Source organism: Staurois parvus, unplaced genomic scaffold (assembly GCF_062004578.1).
Source record: "Staurois parvus isolate SC_StPar_1 unplaced genomic scaffold, SC_StPar_1.0 ptg000392l, whole genome shotgun sequence".
Taxonomy (NCBI): domain Eukaryota; kingdom Metazoa; phylum Chordata; class Amphibia; order Anura; family Ranidae; genus Staurois; species Staurois parvus.
Genome location: NW_028318188.1, coordinates 3,967,166 through 3,990,852, shown reverse-complemented (window position 1 = coordinate 3,990,852; position 23,687 = coordinate 3,967,166). Strand labels below are relative to the sequence as shown.

At 39.7% G+C, this 23,687-nt stretch overlaps 1 protein-coding gene across 2 annotated transcripts in view; it reads right to left on the bottom strand.

Annotated features, from left to right (window-relative positions):
* Window positions 1-23,687, bottom strand: part of GFM2 (GTP dependent ribosome recycling factor mitochondrial 2) — a 70,697-nt gene that overhangs the window by 21,264 nt on the left and 25,746 nt on the right. For both annotated transcript variants that reach the window (XM_089686164.1, XM_089686166.1), the window contains 9 exons: window positions 21,550-21,647; window positions 19,475-19,600; window positions 17,096-17,184; window positions 14,295-14,383; window positions 11,589-11,649; window positions 9,572-9,757; window positions 7,152-7,232; window positions 2,962-3,110; window positions 478-618 (listed from right to left, as the gene is read on the bottom strand). In XM_089686164.1, the coding sequence (XP_089542290.1) occupies window positions 478-618; window positions 2,962-3,110; window positions 7,152-7,232; window positions 9,572-9,757; window positions 11,589-11,649; window positions 14,295-14,383; window positions 17,096-17,184; window positions 19,475-19,600; window positions 21,550-21,647 (1,020 nt within the window). The remainder of the gene's footprint in view (window positions 1-477; window positions 619-2,961; window positions 3,111-7,151; window positions 7,233-9,571; window positions 9,758-11,588; window positions 11,650-14,294; window positions 14,384-17,095; window positions 17,185-19,474; window positions 19,601-21,549; window positions 21,648-23,687) is intronic.

Sequence of the window (23,687 nt, the reverse complement as noted above, 5' to 3'; positions counted from 1 at the left end):
TTGGGTATTTTCGCAGCTGGTGGGGCTGGCTGACCAAATACAATAGAAGCAGTGGGGTATATCTCCATCTGTGCTGATTAGCATGGATAGAGGAATCGGTTAGATTTCTTTTGTTCAGTCTGCAAACAATCTATGGCTGACTTTAGCTTGGGCAACAGGAAGACATCTCCACTATGACTGCTTGGAATTTCAATAGCATATAGATTTCAAAGGTGCTGTTCAGTTTGCATTACATTGGGCACTGAGAAGTAGAAAAAACAATACTGTATTATTGGCAATGTGTTCATATGCAAGCTGGGATTCCATTTTGTTTTGCCCATAGTGCAAAGCTAACAATGTTTACATTATGCAATGATTACTTTTTCTAAAATATATAAATTGAGAAATATTTACAAAATACATACACAGCCATTCACAACTACACTGCTCAGCTAACATACTTTAGCAATTCAAAATAATCTTATAGTTAATACATACATGCAGTTTTGGTTGACATTATATATTGCAGACTGCGACTTCATCATTCCCGAGTATATCCTGACAAAGACCAGGGGTCCACGCTGCTTGTCATGTACAACCTTGAATGCCAGAGCACACAGGTCATCCTTGTACCAAGACCTTAAAGAAATTGTACACATCATATAATCATAGTTCTATTTGAAGGTAAGCTTTTTCGTAGTGTCTTTTTATAGTGTTCATCTTCCTATAACCTAGAAATAAATGTACCCAGACTTACTATTTGGTTGGCAGATAAACATGCTATTTCAGATCACACTGACAGAGAACCTATGAAATGGTTATTGGAAACAGGATAAGATTACCGATAGTTGGATGGAAACAGCATCTGAACATTTTTAGCCAATTTCCCTACATTTTTATTGTACTCAAAGCTTTAATAATACAGTTCACATTTGTACTTCTCTTCTCCAGGTCTTAAAGGCCTGTAGTTTCCTATGCCTCCATCATTCGATTACAGCCAGCAGAAGCTAGAATTTCTCATCCACTAAAACTACAGCACTTGTAGCTCAAACCTCTAAAATCCCATGGTTTTTAATTGTGCCTGTTTACACCTGAGTGTAATGTTGCTTAAAGCTTCTTTGAGCTACAAGTTTCAAGCTTTAAGTGTTTTTTTATTGCCCCAATACACACTTTCCCCTAGTAACTAGCTTTCCATGGACTAAAAATAATGCAAAAAAAAAAAACCCAAACACTCTCGCCTTGGATGCAAAAAAGGTAAAAACAAAAAAAAAAAACCAAAAACAAAAAAAACCTGTAAAATGACTAAGGACACTCAGCTCATGTGTTATTGCTGCCTAAAGAACACGAAGACTTGGACAACTTAATCCTCAGATGTGAATGTGTCCTCGATGACTTACAAAACAAAACATACTCACTTAACCCAACCCTTTCAAAATGTTGCATTGTGAACTTACTATTTAAGGCAGTCTCTCTCAATCAGGGTACCTCCAAGAGGTTTGCTAGTGGTTCCTTGAGCATTGTCTGTCTCTCAGATATGTAACCACTGACATCAGTTATATTTTTTGCTATCTGAAGAGGAGACCTCTTTCCAATGACCACCAATGTGAGAGGCATTCTTCCCACTGACTACCACATTAACATACCATGATCTATAGACTTCTTCGCACTAACAACCACATTAACATACCATGATCTATAGACTTCTTCCCACTAACGACCACATTAACATACCATGATCTATAGACTTCTTCCCACTAACGACCACATTAACATACCATGATCTATAGACTTCTTCCCACTGACGACCACATTAACATACCATGATCTATAGACTTCTTCGCACTAACAACCACATTAACATACCATGATCTATAGACTTCTTCCCACTAATGACCACATTAACATACCATGCTCTATAGACTTCTTCACACTGACTACCACATTAACATACCATGATCTATAGACTTCTTCCCACTGACGACCACATTAACATACCATGATCTATAGACTTCTTCCCACTAACGACCACATTAACATACCATGATCTATAGACTTCCTCCCACTGACGACCACATTAACATACCACAATCTATAGACTTCTTCACACTGACTACTACATTAACATACCATGATCTATAGACTTCTTCCCATGGACGACCACATTAACATACCATGATCTATAGACTTCCTCCCACTGACGACCACATTAACATACCACAATCTATAGACTTCTTCACACTGACTACTACATTAACATACCATGATCTATAGACTTCTTCCCATGGACGACCACATTAACATACCATGATCTATAGACTTCTTCCCACTAACGACCACATTAACATACCATGATCTATAGACTTCCTCCCACTGACGACCACATTAACATACCACAATCTATAGACTTCTTCACACTGACTACCACATTAACATACCACGATCTATGGATGTTTGTCTTTTTTCAGCCAGACTATGTAACTATAGACATAATCTATTTGCAAGGGGTCCGCAAGAACTATAAATATATAGGCTTAGAAAGGCTTCTCTAAGATGTTAAAACTTTTGAAAGCAGCCCACTGTACCCAGGTGATATTTCAGATTGGGTAGGCACCAGTTACAGCATTGGCTGGCTTTTCCTGCCTCTCGGAGACATACAGTAAGTGGCAAGTTTTGGCCTTAGCACATACATCCAAGGACATAAAATCCAGTTGCTCAATGACCCAACTTTTGGTAGATGAATTTGAATTCTATCACTATGTCTGTTGACTTCACACACAACCTTTTTTTAGGCCAAACCTAAAGGGCATGTATTCACTAGATTCTGCAACTTTGACAAAGCTAACCATTGACATTTATTTTAGATTTGGCCAATCTGTTAAAGTTCAAACCATCAGAAGCTCATTTCAAGCTGCTAGGTCTCCTGTTGGCTATGCAATTGACAATAAATTTAAGAATATAACTTCTAGCTACATTCATACATACATGAAGTCATGAGGGCAGTCATCTGGAGATGGTAAATATAAAGTGATTGCATCCAGAAGGGGTTGAACTCCTTTATTCTTTAAGGAGCTTCCGCAAAGCACAGGAACTGCAGAGCGAGCTAGAGTGATCCTCCGTACTGCAGACTGTAACTGTACAATACACTGGGTGTTAGCGAAGGCAAGTCAGACGTTTCAATACTTTACTACTCTACAAGTAATACTGCTTCTAAACACAGCTGGGAAGTCTGGTTAATACAGATCAATAAACAGTCAGTTAAGACAGATCAATAAACATTTAATCAGTTGGCTGGTCAAACAAACATTCTAAAAATACATTTATTTAAAATAATATAATTATTGAACAATTTTCATAAAATTCTACGGGAATCAAATTAAACAGAAATTTTCACTGGCTGCCAAGGGTAACCTCACTTTGCAATGCATTTTGTTTTCATAATGTATACACAGTTTGATAGAAAAAGTATAAGACTAATTAAAGCAGAATTTCATTTTTACTATGACTTTATACACAGTTGTGCTCAAAAGTTTACATACCCTGGCAGAAATTGTCACATTTTGGCATTGATATTGAAAATATGACTGATCATGCCAAACAATGCTCTTTTATTGAAGGATGATGATCATATGAAGTCATTTATTATCAAATAGTTGTTTGGCTCCTTTTTAAATCATAATGATAACAGAAATCACCCAAATGGCCCTGATCAAAAGTTTACATACCCTGGAATGTTTGGCCTTGGTACAGACACACAAGGTCACACACACGGGTTAAAATGCCAATTAGAGGTTAATGTCCCACATCTGTGGCTTTTTAAATTGCAATTCGTGTCAGTGTATAAATAGTCAATGAGTTTGTTAGCTCTTAAGTGGAAGCACTGACTAGGCTAGATACTGAGCCATGGGGATCAGAAAAGAACAGTCAAAAGTCCTGTGTAACAAAGTAATGGAACTTTATAAGATGGAAAAGGACATAAAAAGATGTCCAAAGCCTTGAATATGCCAGTCATCACTTTCACTAAGAAGTAGAAAATTCGTGGACTTCTTGATACCAAGCCAGGTAGAGGTAGATCAAGAAAGATTACAGCCACAACTGCCAGAAGAATTGTTCGGGATACAAAGGGAAACCCATAGGTAACCACAAGAAAAATACAGGCTTCTCTGGAAAAAGACAGTGTGGTTGTTTTGAAGGAGCACAATATGATGACACTTGAACAAAAATGAGCTGCATGGTCGAGGTGCCAGAAAGAAGCCTTTACTGCATCAATGACACAGGAAGGCCTGGTTAGGCATGTCAAGGTGTTGTCAGGCATATTGTAACCGGGCTTTTTTGTGGCATTGGTGCAGTAAAAGCTTCTTTCTGGCACTTCGACCAAACAGCTCATTTTTGTTCAAGTATCACCATATTGTACTCCTTAAAAACAACCACACCATCTATTTCCAGAGCAGCCTGTATTTCTTTTGAGGTTGCCTTTGGGGTTTTTTTTTAATTCCAGACAATTATTCTGTCAGTTATGGCTGCAATCTTTCTTGGTCTACCTGACCTTGGCTTGGTATCAAGAGACCCCCGAACTTTCCACTTCTTAATTTAACAATACTGATTGGCATATTCAAGGCTTTGTAAATCTTTTTATGTCCTTTTCCATCTTTATAAAGTTCCATTACCTTGTTACGCAGGACTTTTGACAGTTCTTTTATGATCCCCATGGCTCAGTATCTAGCCTAGTCAGTGCTTCCACGTAAGAGCTAACAAACTCAATGACTATTTATGCACTGACACTAATTGCAATTTAAAAAGCCACAGATGTGGGACATTAACCTCTAATTGGCATTTTAACCTGTGTGTGTCACCTTGTGTGTCTGTACCAAGGACAAACATTCCAGGGTATGTAAATTTTTGATCATGGCCATTTGGGGGATTTCTGTTATAATTATGATTTAAAAAGGAGCCAAACAACTGCAGTGGGGATCGAAAGTTTGGGCACCCCAGCTAAAAATTTGTATTAATGTGCATAAAGAAGCCAAGGAAAGATGGAAAAATATCCAAAAGGCATCAAATTACAGATTAGACATTCTTATAATATGTCAACAAAAGTTAGATTTTATTTTCATCATTTACACTTTCAAAATAACAGAAAACAAAAAAATGGCGTCTGCAAAAGTTTGGGCACCCTGCAGAATTTATAGCATGCACTGCCCCCTTTGCAAAGCTGAGGCCTGCCAGTGTCATGGATTGTTCTCAATCATCATCTGGGAAGACCAGATGATGTCAATCTCAAGGGTTTTAAATGCCCAGACTCATCTGACCTTGCCCCAACAATCAGCACCATGGGTTCTTCTAAGCAGTTGTCTAGAAAACTGAAACTGAAAATAGTTGACGCTCACAAAGCTGGAGAAGGCTATAAGAAGATCGCAAAGCATTTTCAGATGTCAATATCCTCTGTTCGGAATGTAATTAAGAAATGGCAGTCATCAGGAACAGTGGAAGTTAAAGCAACATCTGGAAGACCAAGAAAAATATCAGACAGAACAGCTCGCAGGATTGTGAGAAAAACAATTCAAAACCCACGTTTGACTGCACGATCCCTCCAGAAAGATCTGGCAGACACTGGAGTTGTGGTACACTATTCCACTATAAAGAGATACTTGTACAAATATGGTCTTCATGGAAGAGTCATCAGAAGAAAACCTCTTCTACGTCCTCAACACAAAAATCATCATTTGAACTTTGCAAATGAACATATAGACAAGCCTGATGCATTTTGGAAACAAGTTCTGTGGACCGATGAGGTTAAAATTGAACTTTTTAGCCGGAATGAGCAAAGGTACGTTTGGAGAAGAAGGGGCACAGAATTTAATGAAAAGAACCTCTGTCCAACTGTTAAGCATGGGGTTGGATCAATCATGCTTTGGGGTTGTGTTGCAGCCAGTGGCACAGGGAACATCTCACGAGTAGAAGGAAAAATGGATTCAATAAAATTTCAGCAAATTTTGGATGGTAACTTGATGCCATCTGTGAAAAAGCTGAAGTTAAAGAGTGGATGGCTTCTACAAATGGATAATGATCCTAAACACACCTCGAAATCCACGGGGGATTACATCAAGAGGCGTAAACTGAAGGTTTTGCCATGGCCTTCACAATCTCCTGACCTCAACATAATTGAAAATCTATGGATAGACCTTAAAAGAGCAGTGCGTGACAGACAGCCCAGAAATCTCAAAGAACTGGAAGACTTTTGTAAGGAAGAATGGGCAAAGATACCTCAAACAAGAATTGAAAGACTCTTGGCTGGCTACAAAAAGCGTTTACAAGCTGTGATACTTGCCAAAGGGGGCAGTACAAGATATTAACTCTGCAGGGTGCCCAAACTTTTGCAGACGCCATTTTTTTGTTTTCTGTTATTTTGAAAGTGTAAATGATGGAAATAAAATCTAACTTTTGTTGACATATTATAAGAATGTCTAATCTGTAATTTGATGCCTTTTGGAGATTTTTCCATCTTTCCTTGGCTTCTTTATGCACATTAATACAAATTTTTAGCTGGGGTGCCCAAACTTTCGATCCCCACTGTATTTGATAATAAATGGCTTCATATGATCATCAACCTTCAATAAAAGAGCATTTTTTGGCATGATCAGTCATATTTTCAATATCAATGCCAACATTTCACAATTTCTGCCAGGGTATACAAACTTTTGAGCACAACTGTAGTTTGTCTTTTTATCCATGAATACAAGACTTTCTCTGATTGGCCAACGTGGAGAGGTGGTGTAAATATTTCTTACCTTTTTAATGTTTCTCAGGAGGAGGTGTCATGGCTGACTGAAAGGTTTTTTTTTTTTTAACAACATTAATGTAAGCCTGTCCCATATCTGTCCTCATTAACATACAATGCAAGATGCCCAGCCTCTACACTGTTAACACTTTGTTAGGATAGACAGTGTTCAAATATATTTATGAGTGATAATGAAGTGGAATCTGGAAGGTTCAGAATAGAGCATTCATAAAAAGGTAAGCTACAATTTATTTGCTTTTTTAGTTATGCTATGTGAATAGGGACAAGTAACAAATATAAAGATGTTTAGAGTAGATCCAAATTTGGCTGCAAAAGGTGGAAATACATGTAAAAAAAATCTGTCCAGGTGAAACACAATACGATGAACACAAAGTACCTTTTCCAGAGGTATAAGATTAAAATCCCGACTGTACTCCTCCAACATTAATGAAGCAAATTCATCATCCAGATCAGCAATCTTCATATGAAAAAAAAATGGCAAATGTGACTATTGTATTGTAAAAAAACAGAATACAGATATTCTCTCTTTACATCTGCACAGCCATGTACTTTGTTATTTAGACACAGCCAGAAGAGAAGAATCTAAAAGTTGATAACATCTGAGATAATGAAACAATAAATGATTTCAACACAATGGACATTTTCTGTGCTTGTTTGGGATAAACGTGACCCTTGCTATTCCTTCTGCTATATCATCAAAAGCTTGGTCCAATTTCAAACTGTGTGTGGCCCTCCCTGTTCGATAAAAGTCGATTGTTAGACATCATTAAACAGACATGCTGGAAAACGTTTGTCAACCCTAACCCTGATCAATGTATTCTGACAGCAGCAGGAGCCGCCATTGGAATACAATGTCCCTAACGGGGGATTCCTCCATCCACCTCGCTTGTGTATATGGAAGAATCTGTTCTTTTTTCCATTCAGCCAGACTAACTGTATGCGGTCTTTGCCTAGCTTCAGGCTCCATTCACATGGGCTTTTCCTACACTGTGAATCCTAGTGAACAAGAATCTCCTGATTCCTGCAGCTGGGATTGACAGCTGTGTGTGGATAGCTGCGGCTGCTAAGCCTGTACACTGCAATGATAGGCTGCAGGTGGTGCTCATGGCTGAATGCACACAAATGTGTCACACACTTTGCGTATATCTAGCTGCGATCGTTGCAGATAATCACTGGCTATGTAACAGCCACAAATAGCTGCAGCCACCGACAGCCTGTCATTGCAGTGTATGTGCTCAGCAGCTACAGCTGTCCATCCTAGCAGCAGTAATCAGCAGATCCTTGGCACTGGGATTTACAGCATGGGAAAACTCCTATGCGAATGGAGCCTTAAAGTACCTGTGCAAGGAGGCTCTTTATTGAAAAAGTGTATATACCATCAAAACGACTTGTTCACACCATGGTGCAGAGACATCAGTTTTTCTGCACACGTTCTGCAAAGGCACAACAAAATCTATTTGTTCTCTATGTGCCCTGTTCACACCACACCACTAGAATCAAGTGCAGATTTTTTTCTGAACAGGAATCTGCAACGTGTATCAATCTAATTGAAGCGCGCACGAAACCTGATATAAACTCGTCTCTGCAAGTGAAATCTGCACATCAGTTTCCATCAGTATTTCTGCACGTATGGTGTAAACGAGGCCAAAGTGTTTTATTAAATCTGTTTGACAAATGCAAAAAAAAAAAAACACATCCTGGTTATCCAGCCAGAAATCTTTATAAATTCCTATACTGTCTTGCCTCAGGATTGTTATCTGTTGGGATTTTTTTTGGACATTTTTTATAACAGAGGGTAGAAAGTTTTTTTTCATTTATATCACAAAAAATAAAAATCACAGTGTTGCATGACCACACAATTACCAGTTTAAATAAGCAAAAAATGGCCTAGTCAGGAAGGGGGGTAAATCTTCTGGAGGGCAAGTGGGTAATATATTGCGGCTTAGAAGTCCTTTCTCTGGGAACATTTAGCAGAGAGAAGGAGCCAGGAGCGCCAGCGGGGTACCCAAGAAGAGGAGGATCAGGGCTGCACTGTGCAAAACCATTACACTGAGCAGGTAAGTAGAACATGTTTGTTATTTTAAAACAAAAAATCTGTTAAATCTTAATATCACTTTAAGTGGGAGGGAAGGTCTGTGATTGGCTGTAACAGTGGACACATGATTAGGAGCTGGTCCCACGGGCTCCCATTCATTACTAGAGACCAGGAGCTGTCCTTGACAGTTCACTGTGCTGGGACCATGCAGTGAGCATGCTCTCAGCACAGAAACCTTTTGCCCATGGACTTATGTGAGGCTGCACATATGCGCTACATGAGCGGCAATAGGTTAAGGACTGGCAAGCTGCAATATTACTTTTTTTTTTTTTGTTTAGATATGCTTTAAAGACACTTGTTCGAAATTCACAAATGTTTGTGCCTCTTATTAGACTATACTTTACCAATGACTAAATATACTGTAAGAGTATTGTACTATTGGGGATCTCTTTGCTCTGTTTTAGAAAAGGTATTAAAAATGCTTTATTTAAAATGACTAAAATGTAAACATATCAAATACACAGCAAATTTCAAACTACAAATATTGATAAGCAATAAAGCGATGTACTACTACCTAAAAAGACATCTTCAGTGAACAGCTAAACTAAATTTTAATTTCTGGGGTTTTTATCATCCCAAAATCCACACAGGCTCTTGAATCAATATCTTGCATATCAAATATTTTTCTCACATATTAGAAGTACTAAATGCTCACACCCAAAATTTCTATCTCCAGTCGAGTATTTACTTTAAAACTTTACTTGTTCTAGTAAGGCATTTCTTGCTTCAATGGCAGAGGTCAGAAGATGCTGGTCTTTTATATCTGTCAGAGGTTTCCTCTCAAATATTCTTCCACCATCCTCACTGGCTCGCGCGCTCCAGCAGATTGACTGCATACTCAATAAATCCACCAGACCTTCAAATGATTTGCCCTCCCCTATAGGAAGCTTAGCAAAAGAAAGACAATCATCACATAATGGAAAGATTAGCTAACAATGGACTAAGGTAAGTAGTGACATACCTAGAAAATTGGCATGTATCCTATTTTTTTTATTGTATTTTTTATTAATGAGGGATAGAAAGTTATGTTTATAGTTGTCTTTTTTTTTAAATTTGCAGAATGTTAAAACACTGCAAACTGAATTCTACTTTCATTATGTGAGGACCGCTGGACTTTCATTGCATCTATTCGACATTTCTTTAATGGAATATTCAAAATTCACGCTCACCTTCCTCTACCTCTCTTATTTGAATGCACTTCCTTATATGCTAATGATTGGTAGTCTAATGTCGTTCATAGTAAAATGTTCCTTCTCTATTATTCTCTGGCTTGTTTCTTCTCTTTTTATTATGTTACAATAATACTAGAAATAAAGAATGCAAAAACATGGTTTAACATGGTAAAACAGCTTATAAAAACAAGCCATTCCTGACATCTATCTGATTGTATTTTGAAGCTATTGATTCTCAAAGATGATTGTGGTGTCTACCAGGGGCGGAGTGATAACTTATGGGGCCCCCGGGCATTGGGGGATCATGGGGCCCCTGTGCCCTTGGCCAAACTCAAAAAAGCCTATGAAAAAGTACCAGGGGCATCTTATGGGGCCCCCTACTGACCCCGGGCCCTCGGGCAGTGCCCGAGTTTCCAAATGGTCAGTTCGCCCCTGGTGTCTACATTACAAGGCCAGCAGACTGCCAAGATTCTGGTGCAATAGAAAGCAATAGAAAAATAGCTGTGATTTCAATGCATTTGTTGTGAACTTAATTGTGAAGATTAATTTTTCATTTTCTCTGCAATACCTATAGCTAGAGAGATGAAAGAGGGCGTTGTTTTAAAGTGCTTTCACATCTTATTCAGAATATACAAATACTTTAAAAATGGTAGTAAAGTCTATTTTTTTTTTTAAATGAGGGGGAAATCTCATTTTCACTGTAAAGTTGGAAAAAGAAGCCTGTTCAGCCACTTATATTCTGCAGGTTGTATTTATGGCCTGGACTTCAAGTGGTTGGCTTCGAGGTCATGGCTATGGCAGTGAGTTTGGTATCATATGTTTTCAGCCACCTCCCAGCTATTCAGATAGAAAATAATTCAAGTATAAAAGTGATCTGGGTGGCTGTAGATAAAATATAAAGAATGGAACCCCATTGAGCCACGTACACAAGTAAATACAAGCACGCGTCATGAATTTTAACTCTTAAACAGATGACCTGTAAGGCCAGGTCCACACTGATGCGGTGCGAATTCCATGTGTTTTTGACTGTGAGTTTGGTGCAAATTCACAGTGCGATTTCTGCGTGTTAGGTGCAATTCTGATGTGAATTGTCCAGCACTTCAGGTTCAGTTCAGATGAGATTCTGATAACCCTCCCATTCACTGCAGAGCAAAATTGCCTCCCATTGACTTTCACTGAAATTTGCACAGCACCGGACTAAACTTGCACAAGACCCTCTTTTTTTTTTTTTTTTTTTTTTTAACCAGATCAGAATTGCACAGCACAGATGTGAATGGCCTTCATTGAAAACAAGGTTTTTTCAGATGACATGCCAATCTATGCCTTTTGTATCAGGTCAAATCTGCATAAAATTCATATCAGTGTGAGCCAGGTGTAAAGGTCAGAAGGGCAGAATTGTAAGGGGTACAAAAAGGATAAATGTAAAAGCAAAGATGAATGTAAGCATATATAAAGGAGCTATGTAAGAATAATTTGGCAAAGGAATTTCATAACATACTCCATACTGTACATGCTCCAACAGAGAAATGATGTGTCACCAACTCACCTGTAACAGCATAGGGTTTGCTTTCAGCTTTTCTTTGATGCTTTCAACGGAGTATGAAAAACTAAATAAAGAGATTTTTTTTTCAATATAACTGAGTAACTTTCATTATGGCCAGAAGAAAGAATCAAGGAGAAAGCCACATCCTTCTAATTAAAAGCAAAAAATTAAAGTCCTTTCATATAAGCTAATAAGTTGCGCCACTTTACACTAAGCTATTTTCAAACAATTCTGTGCTAACACTTTGGTGAAATTTTAATTAAAAAATTTAAAAAAACTGTAAGAAAACTTATTAAAATGGCTCACAACCTAGTGTTCTATTAACATATAGCCTTGAGCATTTCATTCTTTGATATAAACTCTTTCAAAAAGACAAACAGAAGTCATGAGGCATACATAGCTGATTCACACATAGAAATCAATAGCCTCTAATCCGCACCTCTACAAATTCATCTCTTCAGAGAGGCCTATCCTGCCCCCACCTAGCAACTGTACATGTATTTTCTCCATCAGTCCATCCTCCACAGTTATTACTTTTTATATCAATTGACCCTCCCTCCTAGATTGTAAGCTCTAACAAGCAGGGCCCTCTGATCCCTGATCCCTCCTGTATTAATTTGTATTGTAATTGTACTGTCTGCCCTTATGTTGTAAAGCACTGCGTAAACTGTTGATGCTATATAAATCCTGTATATTATTAATAATAATAATACTAATTTACTTCTTTGGGAACCATTTCTAAACTGCACAGGTCATCAGTTGTAAACAGGATAAAATCCTGACCTGAACCTAATCTACACTTGTCCTTAACGTAATGTAAACCTGACCTGAACCGCTGAACAACTACTGTGTGAATTGGCTGTGAAACCTGAGCTTCAATCCGCACTGCACATGTGTGAATCCACACACTGCTAGTCTGTTACAACAAAATATCTTAATAAAGTTGGAATTTTAGGAATAAACAATAACTCACAATGTCAAAAATGTAAACACTACACAGGAGGAAATATTTAAATGAGTGCAAATTCTACATTCTATAGGTGTGACTTTTATCTTTTATTATCAGAAATGTACATGAGAGAAACTTGATACAATTACAAGTTACAACACTTTACAAGAAAATTAACTTTGAAATATGAAAGCCTAGGAAGGTCTAGGTTGTGATCAGCACCAATTACTTTGGAATTAATTGTGGCAGGGACCTGAGAGTGTCCATGCAGGAAAAAACAGCAGGTTTATTGTAATTGCCAGCCCAGTGGCCAACAATATTTACTTTCACTTTCAAAGCTGAACACAGTAGTGTGGGCATAAGTGGGCAGAGTAGTGTGGGAAAAGTAAAGTACCGTATTTGCCGGCGTATAAGATGACTTTTTACCCCTTAAAAATCTTCTCAAAAGTCGGGGGTCGTCTTATGCGCCGGTATACGGCATACTGACACTTTTTAGGGGGGCGGCGCGTTGCCGCCGCCGCCCCCCCCCTTCCCCCAATGGAAGGGACACTAAGTACAGGGGTGGGCAGCGGCTGTTTCTTACCTGGTTCCGGTCCCACGACGATCCGGTCCAGGAAGCGCGGCTGCGCCTTCAGTTCAGTCACTGGATGTTCGTGCGGCTGCTCGGCTCCGCCTCCTCACCAGTGATTGGCCGCCAGAACTGTAGCTCAGGAAAGGCACACAGGCGGCCAATCACCGGCGAGGGGGTGGAGCCGAGCGGCCCCGCGAAAATCGAGTGCAGGACCAGCAGGTAAGTGGTCAGTGTAGAGGTGCTGCTGCAACCACATATGCTGGCTGCAGCAGCACCATACGAGAACAGGGTCAGCAAGTGTCAGTGGGAGGAATAGTGCCCCATCATTGGTGTCACTGATACCAATGATGGAGCACTATTCCTCCCACTGATACCAATGACGGAGCACTATTCCTCCCACTGATACCAATGATGGAGCACTATTCCTCCCACTGACACCAACGATGGGGCACTATTCCTCCCCCCCACTGACACCAATGATGGGGCACTATCCCTCCCCCCCACTTACACCAAAGATGGGGCACTATTCCTCCTCCCCACTGACATCAACGATGGGGCACTATTCCCCCCCCCCCCCCCCACTGACACCAATGATGGGGCACTATTCCACCCCCCACTGACACCAATGATGGGACACCATTCCTCCCACTGACACCAATGTTGGGACACCATTCCTCCTACTGACACCAATGATGGGGCACTATTCCCCCCACTGATACTAATGATGGGGCACTATTCCTGCCACTAATGCCAATGATGGGGCACTATTCCTGCCACTAATGCCAATGATGGGGCACTATTCCTGCCACTAATGCCAATGATGGGGCACTATTCCTGCCACTAATGCCAATGATGGGGCACTATTCCTGCCACTGGTGTGCATTGTAAGAGGGGTAGTCTTATACGGCGAGTATAGCTCAAACACTAAATTTTAGCAGGAAAAGTAGGGGGGTCGTCTTATACGCTCAGTCGTCTTATACGCCAGCAAATACGGTAGGTAAAAGCAGTGCCAGCTACATGTTCTAAACAAGTAAAAATGCAACATGCAGAATTTGGGTGAAATTGTTAAACAAGGTAGCCTTAACTTGCTTTTACAATGAAGATGGTGTCCTACATAACCTGAACACCTAAAAGATAAATATACAATCCAGTTGCCAGCATGCACACTTGTATGAATTTACTAAAGTACCTGGCATTGGATTTGTCCATCTTGTTCAAAAAACATATTCTTGGTACAAAATGTTTGTCTGCTTGTCGCCACACAGTCAGGGTTTGAGCCTGAAACAAAAAGAAAAAAAAGTTTGTTATCAAAGTGTCTATAGAAGCTGTACCGGTTGCAGCTTTGATGCCAATTCCTACTACTGAATCATTGACTAGCTTCATACAGTATCATTTTAATAGTCATGTTTCATCAGGAAAACAGGGCCATTCCTGAGCCTCAAAAGACAGCAGAGAAAAAGGGTAAAGGATATCCTAGCAAACCTGTATGTTTTAAAGGGTATGTAAACCAAACATTTCATATTCCTGATATGTGCTTGCTTGACCATGTATTTGTATGAAAAAAGTATCCTGATCTCTTTCTATTGCTTCCTTTTTGTGAAATCCCTGGTGTTCCTGCTATGCTAGGGGTTAGACAAAAAATTGAAACACTACATACATGCTTTGCAGGTGTGAAAGTGACGACATGTTTCGCGTTGAAAGCAGAAGTGATGTAAGTTTTGCTTCTGCTGTGTGATGAGACACCTAACAGGTGGGAAGCCTCACTTTTGTCATTCACTGTGTCATGTCAGAGCTTATTGAGCTTCAAAAAGGGCAAAATTGTCAGTGCCCTCTTAGCTGGTGCTTCTATGATTGTAGTTGTCTATTTATTTTCTGTGTTGCAAGGTACAGTATCAAGGGTTATGACGGCATATACAGTTTCCGGGAAAATGTCATCTCATAACCATAAGCGCGGTCAATATGGTCAACTGACCGAAAGAGACAAAGAGGATATTGCGTAGGATTGTGACCCGGAAAAAACAACTGCAAAAGTGACTGCAGAGCTCAATCTCAGTCCCGTGAAGACTGAGGCATAAAACATGGTTACATTCCGCAAATCCACCACCCCCTTTTTCTTTGCCTGAATTGCAGGGCTCTTCTCCCCACAGTATCCTGTATTTTTTATATTATTCTTCACCTTATTCACTTTTCATTCTATGAACATGATTTGTGATTGGCAGAGTACAAGTCCCATCTGCCACCATGGCGAGATATAGAAATAAGATAGGAGTGTGCTCAAATTCAAATAGCAAACACATTAGATTGTAAGCTCTAATGAGCAGGGCCCTCTAATTCTTCTTGTACCACTTTGTATTGTAATGAATGTTTGCCGTCATTTTGTAAAGCGCTGCACAAACTGCAGGTGCTATATAAATCCTGTATAATAATAATAATATTATAAGTAACCCATCTGGTGCGGAGGGGTGTGACCACATGCTAACACTGAAAATTCTGAATGAACCCTCCTGCACACTGCTATACATCCGTCTAGAAAACTGCCTAAAAACATGGATTTTTGGTTCACCTACATTGCAACACATATTCAAGCTGGCCAACCAGATCAAAGTAATCCCCCTCCGGCCAGTCCCTACTCTACTTCGCAAAATACTTACTTATAGCAAACTTCAGTGGATATAGTGCTATTATGGAGCAAATGGTGACAGTTGGAGAGCTACAGACTCAGGTCTGGTCACTGACCTTCACTATGCAATAGAAATAAGATACAGTTGTGCTCAAAATGTTGCATACCTGACAAAAACCGTTAAATGTTGGCATTGATATTAAAAATATGACTGCTCAGGCCAAAAAACTGTCTTTTATATAAGGATAGTGATCATATGAAGCCATTTATTATCACACAAGCTTTTTTGGCTGCACTTCTCCTGTGCAGTTTATTCTGCACTCCTGTGACCCATTCTCACCCAACTGCCAGAAGATTTGTTCAGGATACAAAGAAAAACCTAAAGGTAACTTCAGGAGGAATACAGACTGAGCTGGAAAAATACAGTGTGGTTGTTTTTAAGGAGCACAATATGATACTTGAACAAAAATGAGCTGTATGTTTGAGTTGCCAGAAAGAAGCCTTTAGACATCTTTTTATATCCTTTTCCATCTTTATAAAGTACTATTACCTTGCTGCTTCTTTGAACAGTTCTTTCTGCTCCCCATGGCTCAGTATCTAGCCTGCTCAGTGCATCCTCATGAGTCAACAAAATCACTGACTATTTATACACGGACACTAACTGCAATTTAAAAAAAAAAAAAAAAACACAGCTGTGGGAAAAATTAACCTTCAATTGCCATTTTACCTCTGTGTGTCACTTTGTGTCTGCACCATGGTCCAAACATTCCAGGGTATGTAAATTTTTATCAGGGCCATTTGGGTGATTTCTGTTATCATTATGATTTAAAAAGGAGCCAAACAACTATGTGATAAAAAATGGCTTCATATAATCACTATTCTTATATAAAAGACAGTTTTTGGTATGATCAGTCATATTTTCAATATCAATGACAACATTTCACGAATTTTGCCAGGGTATGCAAACTTTTGAGAACAACTGTATACCTGTGCTCAAATCCATAGCCAACACACACACATATATATATATATATATATATATATATATATATACACACACACACAAACAGATGCTAAAAGGGGTGTAACCACAGAACAACACTGAAAATTCTGAATTAATCAGTGACCAGACCTGAGTCTGTAGCTCTCCAACTGTATCTATTTGCCCTATATTGACACTCTACTTCCCCTATTACGTAGAAGGATTATTTTCTTAATCTAGATGAAGGATTCATTTCTTTACCTACAAGAAGATTGTGGACATGGAAAATTGAAATTTCAAGATTGCTAACTGCTGGCCCTTGCTCAAAACAGACATGAAGGGCACCTGTTTTTTTTAAAGGGAAACAAAGTTCCATCACTTCTATTACCTCTACACCAGCTGAAGCATCAAACACAGCAACTGCTCCATCCAGCACCCTCAGCGATCGTTCAACCTCTACAGTGAAATCCACATGTCCTGCATAAAAGGCAAAGCACATATTTAGACAAGGGAGACAAAAGTGTTTAGAGAAAATCTATACTGAGAGAAGCATGAAGACTGCTGCAACTGAACCTTCCTTCTAAGATTGCAAAGTGCTAGGCTGTCATGCTGATCCAGTGGTTTCAGTACAGTCATAGTCACCAACTCTGAATAAATATGCATATTAGGAGTTTTGACTTCACTGCGATTTTTCCAGTTTCATGCTTGTTCCTGATTGGATACTCAAGAAATACTAAAGCCAGACAGCATAGCAAATTGCATTTTCGAAAAGGCATTCAGCAATGGCAATTGGTATATTTCTCTTGTGACAGGCTTCTTCTGTTTCCCCATCTAGTTTATCCATGTATTATGTACACTCACCGGCCACTCTATTAGGTAGACCTATTCAACTGCTTGGTAACACATATTGTTAATCAGCCAATCATGTAGCAGCAACTCAATGCATTTAGGCATCTAGACGTGGTGAAGACGACTTGTTGAAGTTCAAACCGAACGTCAGAATGGGGAAGAAAGGGGATTTAAGTGACTTTGAATGTGGCATGGTTGTTGGTGCCAGATGGGCTGGTCTGCATATTTAAAAAAAACTGCTGATCTGCTGGGACCATCTGTAGGGTTTATAGAAAATGGTTAGAAAAGGAGAAAATATCCAGTGAGCGGCAGTTGTGTGGGTGACTGGTTGCTGCAAGATTCAGAATTTGGTGTAAACAACGTGAAAGCATGGATCCATCCTGCCTTGTATCAACAGTTCAGGCTGGTAGAGGTGGTGTAATGGTGTGGCGGATATTTTCTTGGCACTAGCAAGGTGTATTTAATAAAGTGTCCAGTGAGTGTATTTAATCTATGGTTTACCACTTCCCGTCTGGCCCATGTATATAAATGGCTGGACAGGAGCAGTGCAGGAGCGGGTGGCCGTTAATAAACGTCCTCCCCTCTTCCTGCTTGTGCGCGTTCCCTGGGAGCGCGCACAACCGTGATCGGGTGCCCGCTGTGTTCGATTGTTGTACGGGACCTCTGTGTGAGGTCCCAATCATGTGATCACTGATTGGCCAATCAGTGATCACATGAAGAGTAGTAAGCAAGATGTAATTTCTGCCATTATTGCTTACTACGTGTGAAATCTGTGAATGATCATTGAGGTCACATGGTACAAGGCTATTCACAACAGCCTTGTACCATGTGAAAAGCTGTGACCAATCACAGCTCACACAGTAAATGATTGATTTTACAGCCTTTATGGATGTAAAAGCAATCAGTGTAAAGTAAAAAAAAAAAAAAAAATCTTCATCACTCCCCACAATTAGTACAGTGTCACTATGGTGACACTGTACTGCTAGGGTGACCGTATATATATATAAAAAAAAATAATATAAAAAGAAAAATACAAATGTAAAAACATTTTTAGAAAAATTATAATGTTTGGTTATAAACTAATGTGGGCTATTTTTTAAGATAATTGAATACATTTTGGCCAAGATTTATGAAGAAAAACATTTTTTTCAAAATTTTTGGCTATATATATATATATAATCCCAGTGGTGAATAAATGCCAACAAAATGAAGTTTTATCTGTCTCGAAAAAATGCTACAAAATTCACATGGGTACAGTGTTGCGTGACTGCGCAATTGTCATTCAAAGTGTGATAGTGCTGAAAGCTAAAAATTGGCCTGGACAGGAAGGGGGTAAAAGTGTCCAGACTGGAAGTGGTTAAACTATGCTACTAAAGTGCTGGGATATTGATAGCACTATATTAGAGTGGGCATGCATACTTTTTTTTTTTTTTTTTAACAGAGCAGCAACAAACAGCACAATCTTGCTTGCCTTATTGATACTCTGTTTTGTTTGTGTTCTAGAGCTGCTGCTACCTGTTCTCACCGTACATATCATTTTATCATCACATTTATATCATTTTCACATCACATCCATTGAGCTGCTTTGCTCAATGCAAGCCCAATGCAACAACAAGCTGAAATCTATTGTTTTCAATAAACCCAGTTCACACCAACGTGTTGCATTGATGTGTACTGGATGAAAGTGGAACATGCTCACATTAAATGCAGTGCAATACCCTGGAATGCACTACAATGTGTATAAAGATCAACAAAATAAAGTATTTTGGCTTTGGCTGTGGGGAAACAGGCATACATCAATGCAACACAACATGGTGAAAAAAAAAAAAACAGATGTCAGTGCACATCAACTCATGCATCAAAGTGCTAAATGCAATGCACGTTACATGAATAGAGCCTTGAGAGTACCAGAGATTACCTGGAGTGTCAATCAAATTGATTCTGTGTTCGTTCCAGTCAAATGTGACAGCTGCTGATTGAATTGTGATCCCACGCTCTCTTTCCTGTGCCATATAGTCTGTCACCGTATCCCCATCATCAACATCTACAACAACACAGCCCAATTAGTAAACCTACTAGCTATTTTCCAGGATTCAACAAAACTTCTCAACAAATCATTTGTAAAAAAATTAATAAAACATGAAATACCCATACACTGCCACAAAAACAAGTGTTGAAAACCATATGTAAATGTATATGTGAACTCAAAACCTTTCAGATGCTCCTGTCCCCTTTGTGTGTGATACTCCACAGTAGTACCGTATTTTTCGCCGTATAAGACGCACCTGACCATAAGACGCACCTAGGTTTTAGAGGCAGAAAACAGGAAAAAAAAAAATTCTGAACTAATGGACTGCAGACACAGTACAGGGGATGACCAGAGACTGCGGACAGCACAGGGATGACCAGAGACTGCGGACAGCACAGGGATGACCAGAGACTGCGGACAGCACAGGGATGACCAGAGACTGCGGACAGCACAGGGATGACCAGAGACTGCGGACAGCACAGATGACTGCTGACCTTTGGGGAGGTGGGGAGCGGGTACCTGAATTTGACAGGTACCCGCTCTTACTTTCGCAGAGTTTTTGTTTGATCTTACCTGTTCCTCGATCCAGCCATGCGCTGTCTTCCCGGCTTCTGTATTGGCGCTCGGCATGACAGCCGGGTGCCCAGTGCGCATGTGCGAGAAGCACTTGCGCTTTGTGATTGGTCCGGCCGCTTCTGGGATCTGTCATGTGTCCCAGGTACCACCTTACCATTCACAAAAAGCACCGCTTCTTGCGCATGCGCACTTGGCACCCAGCTGTCGTGCCCACACTACAGAAGCCAGGAAGACAGCACGCCGCTGGATAGAGGAACAGGTAAGGTCCCGCTGCAGAGCTGAGCGGCCGGCCCGGTATTCTGACACGGCCGCGGTGGAAATACCGGACCGGCCGCTCCATATTCGCCCCATAAGACGCACTGACATTTCCCCCCCCAGTTTTGGGGAAGAAAAAGTGCGTCTTATACGGCGAAAAATACGGTAGATACAGTGGGGCAAAAAAGTATTTAGTTAGCCACCAATTGTGCAAGTTCTCCCACTTAAAAAGATGAGAGAGGCCTGTAATTGGCATCATAGGTAGACCTCAACTATGAGAGACAAAATGAGAAAACAAACCCAGACAATCACATTGGCTCATTTGGAAAGAATTTATTTGCAAATTATGGTGGAAAATAAGTATTTGGTTACCTACAAACAAGCAAGATTTCTGTCTCTCACAGACCTGTACCTTCTTCTTTAAGAGGCTCCTCTGTCCTGCACTCAGTACCTGTATCAATGGCACCTGTTTGAACTTGTTATCAGTATAAAAGACACCTGTCCACAACTTCAAACAGTCACACTCCAAACTCCACTATGGTGAAGATCTAAGAGCTGTCGAAGGACACCAGAAACAAAATTGTAGACCTGCACCAGGCTGGGAATACTGAATCTGCTATAGGCAAGCAGCTTGGTGTGAACAAATCAACTGTGGGAGCAAAAATTAGAAAATGGAAGACACAGGATGTGCAATAGTGGTGCAGCGCAATCTCGACCTGTGTTCATTTTGCATCACAATGGTGGAGTTTTTTTGGAAAAAAAAAAAAAAGGACTGTTGCACCATTTCTTTGAGCAAGTTGATTATCCTAATTTGGAGTGGACACTATTTATCACTACTGGTTTACTATTGGCACTCGTACAGCAGTGGGTGCACATATCCGTTTATAGACTTATTTATGTATGTTATTTGATGTGATTATTTTGTATGGTTTTGTATGCATATATTTATTCATTTATGTAGTAGCACTGAGGTTGTATTAAACACATTTAGTAATAGTTCAGTTCACATTGTAAGGTTGAGATTGCACAGCGCCACTATTGCACATGTACAAAATGAATGTTGCTGTAAAATAAGCTAGAACTTTAGGTAGCATTCATCAACAATTCATACCATCTGAAAACATTTGTCTCACCTCCCAGTGCCCGAATGTATCCAGAATAATACAACATTCTCTCAGTGGTTGTGGTTTTTCCGGCATCAATATGAGCCATGATTCCAATGTTTCTGATTCTATATTAAACAAATGGAAGGATTAAAAATATGAATTGCACGTCATCCTATAAACAATCAAAACATTTTGTGAAATGGAACAACGGTTTTTAAAGTAGAATATTTTTGAAGCAACCTTTAACAAGATTTGCATTGTACATACATGCTGTAAATCGTACAAAGTTAGTCTGGGACAGTTTCGAAGAATCATAACTACATATTGGATACAACAATGCAAGCAAACTACTTTTTTTTTTTTTTTTTACATTATTCATGGTAACCACAATGAGCATATATAGATTTTTGCAATCCGAGAGTATTATTAAAATGATTTATCCATTCCTGTTTTGCGAGTCAGGGGAATTCCAGTGTAAGAGAATAAATCTGAGTGCCTAAAATAAGGCTCTCATTAGTGATATCTAGTGATAGGTTTTTCAGATATTCTAGCACACTTGATTTTAGTTTGGTCCCTTGGTAAGTTTATCTGGAATATTCTAAGAGTTTTTTCCAAAATCTGATTAGTTTTTGGCACTGCCACAATAAGTGCAGATTCTATTATCTCTTTTAGGGCTCTTTCACATGGGCACCCAAGCCCATGCATAGTAAATATTGGTGATTTCCCCCATCCAGGATGCCCAGGTGCCACCCATAAACATGAATGTGTGCTCATGTAAAAACTTGTATAGCACATGGAAGTATGCAAAAACCTACACAAGCAGTGACATATACCAGAATACAAGTGCACACAGCTATTTATTTATTTTTATTCATTTCAGGTACTTATATAGTGTCGTCAATTTATGCAGTGCTTTACATATATATTGTACATTCACATCAGTCCCTAACCCTCAAGGGGCATACAATCTAAGGTGCCTAACTCACATTCATACATACACGTACTAGGGCTAAGTTAGACAGGAGCCAATTAACCTACCAGAGTGTCTTTGGAGTGTTGGAGGAAACCGGAGTACCCAGAGGAAACCCACACAGGCACAGGGAGAACATGCAAACTCCAGGCAGGTGGTGCCATGGTTTGGATTCGAATCAATGACCCTAGTACTGCCAGGCGGAAGTGCTAACCATTTAGCCACTGTGTTGCCCATTTATGTCCATGGGCGGCTGTTGGCAACACCTGGGCTCTCCAGGTAGGGGAAATACAGTGAAATTTACATTGCACAGGCTCAGGCATACAAGAGGCCTTACACTTAAAACATGTAGGGTCAGTTATTTTGAACTGGAGCAAATTTCAGCATTTGTGACCATCAGATTCATGCAAATAAGGCAAAACATTGGTGGAAGCCACAGAATGCCCTCCCACTCTTGGTCTATGGGCAATAGGCACATTGAACCCCAGGGGAAAAAATGCAGCTTATCAGTCCTTTTTTGCATTAGTTTTAATTTTTCAGTAGAAGAACATTTTCAGCAAGTACAGAAAATACCTGTTGATCTTGCCAGAAATGCATTGTCCCCGTCACTTCTCACACCAGATGCACATTCACACCAGGTACAGTAGGATTGTGTTATTCCTACCTGGCTGATCCAGACCACCTTGTTGCAGCGGTGTGGCTAAAAAAAGTTTGTCAAGCCATACTTTTTTCCCCACATTGTGAGGTAATCCACCACCTTACACCACATTTCAGCCAACAGAACTTAAAGTGGAACTTTAGTCAGAAAATTAAGCCCTGCTAGATCACTTCAGGCAGGCCCCTTTTGCAGGTATAGCTATGTAAAACATTAATAAATGCCTATACTGTTTCAAATTCAGTAATACACTATCTCACTCTGCTCTGCACATGCTCAGTTGCTCTCCATTTTTAACCATTTTTAGGCACTATCGAGATTGTAGATCTGCTGACAGGCTAAAGATTAAAATGGAACTAAACCCATCAATTAAACAGTTTAAAAAACAATTACATTCCTGGTATGTCAGGAATGTTAACGGTCATATTTGCTTGTGTTCTCAATCAAACTGTGAAACCAGCAAATGACTGGTGTTATAACTGATCACATGTGCAGCATCATGGCAGTTGCAGATCAAACAGGTGCCAGCTTCCTTGGCTG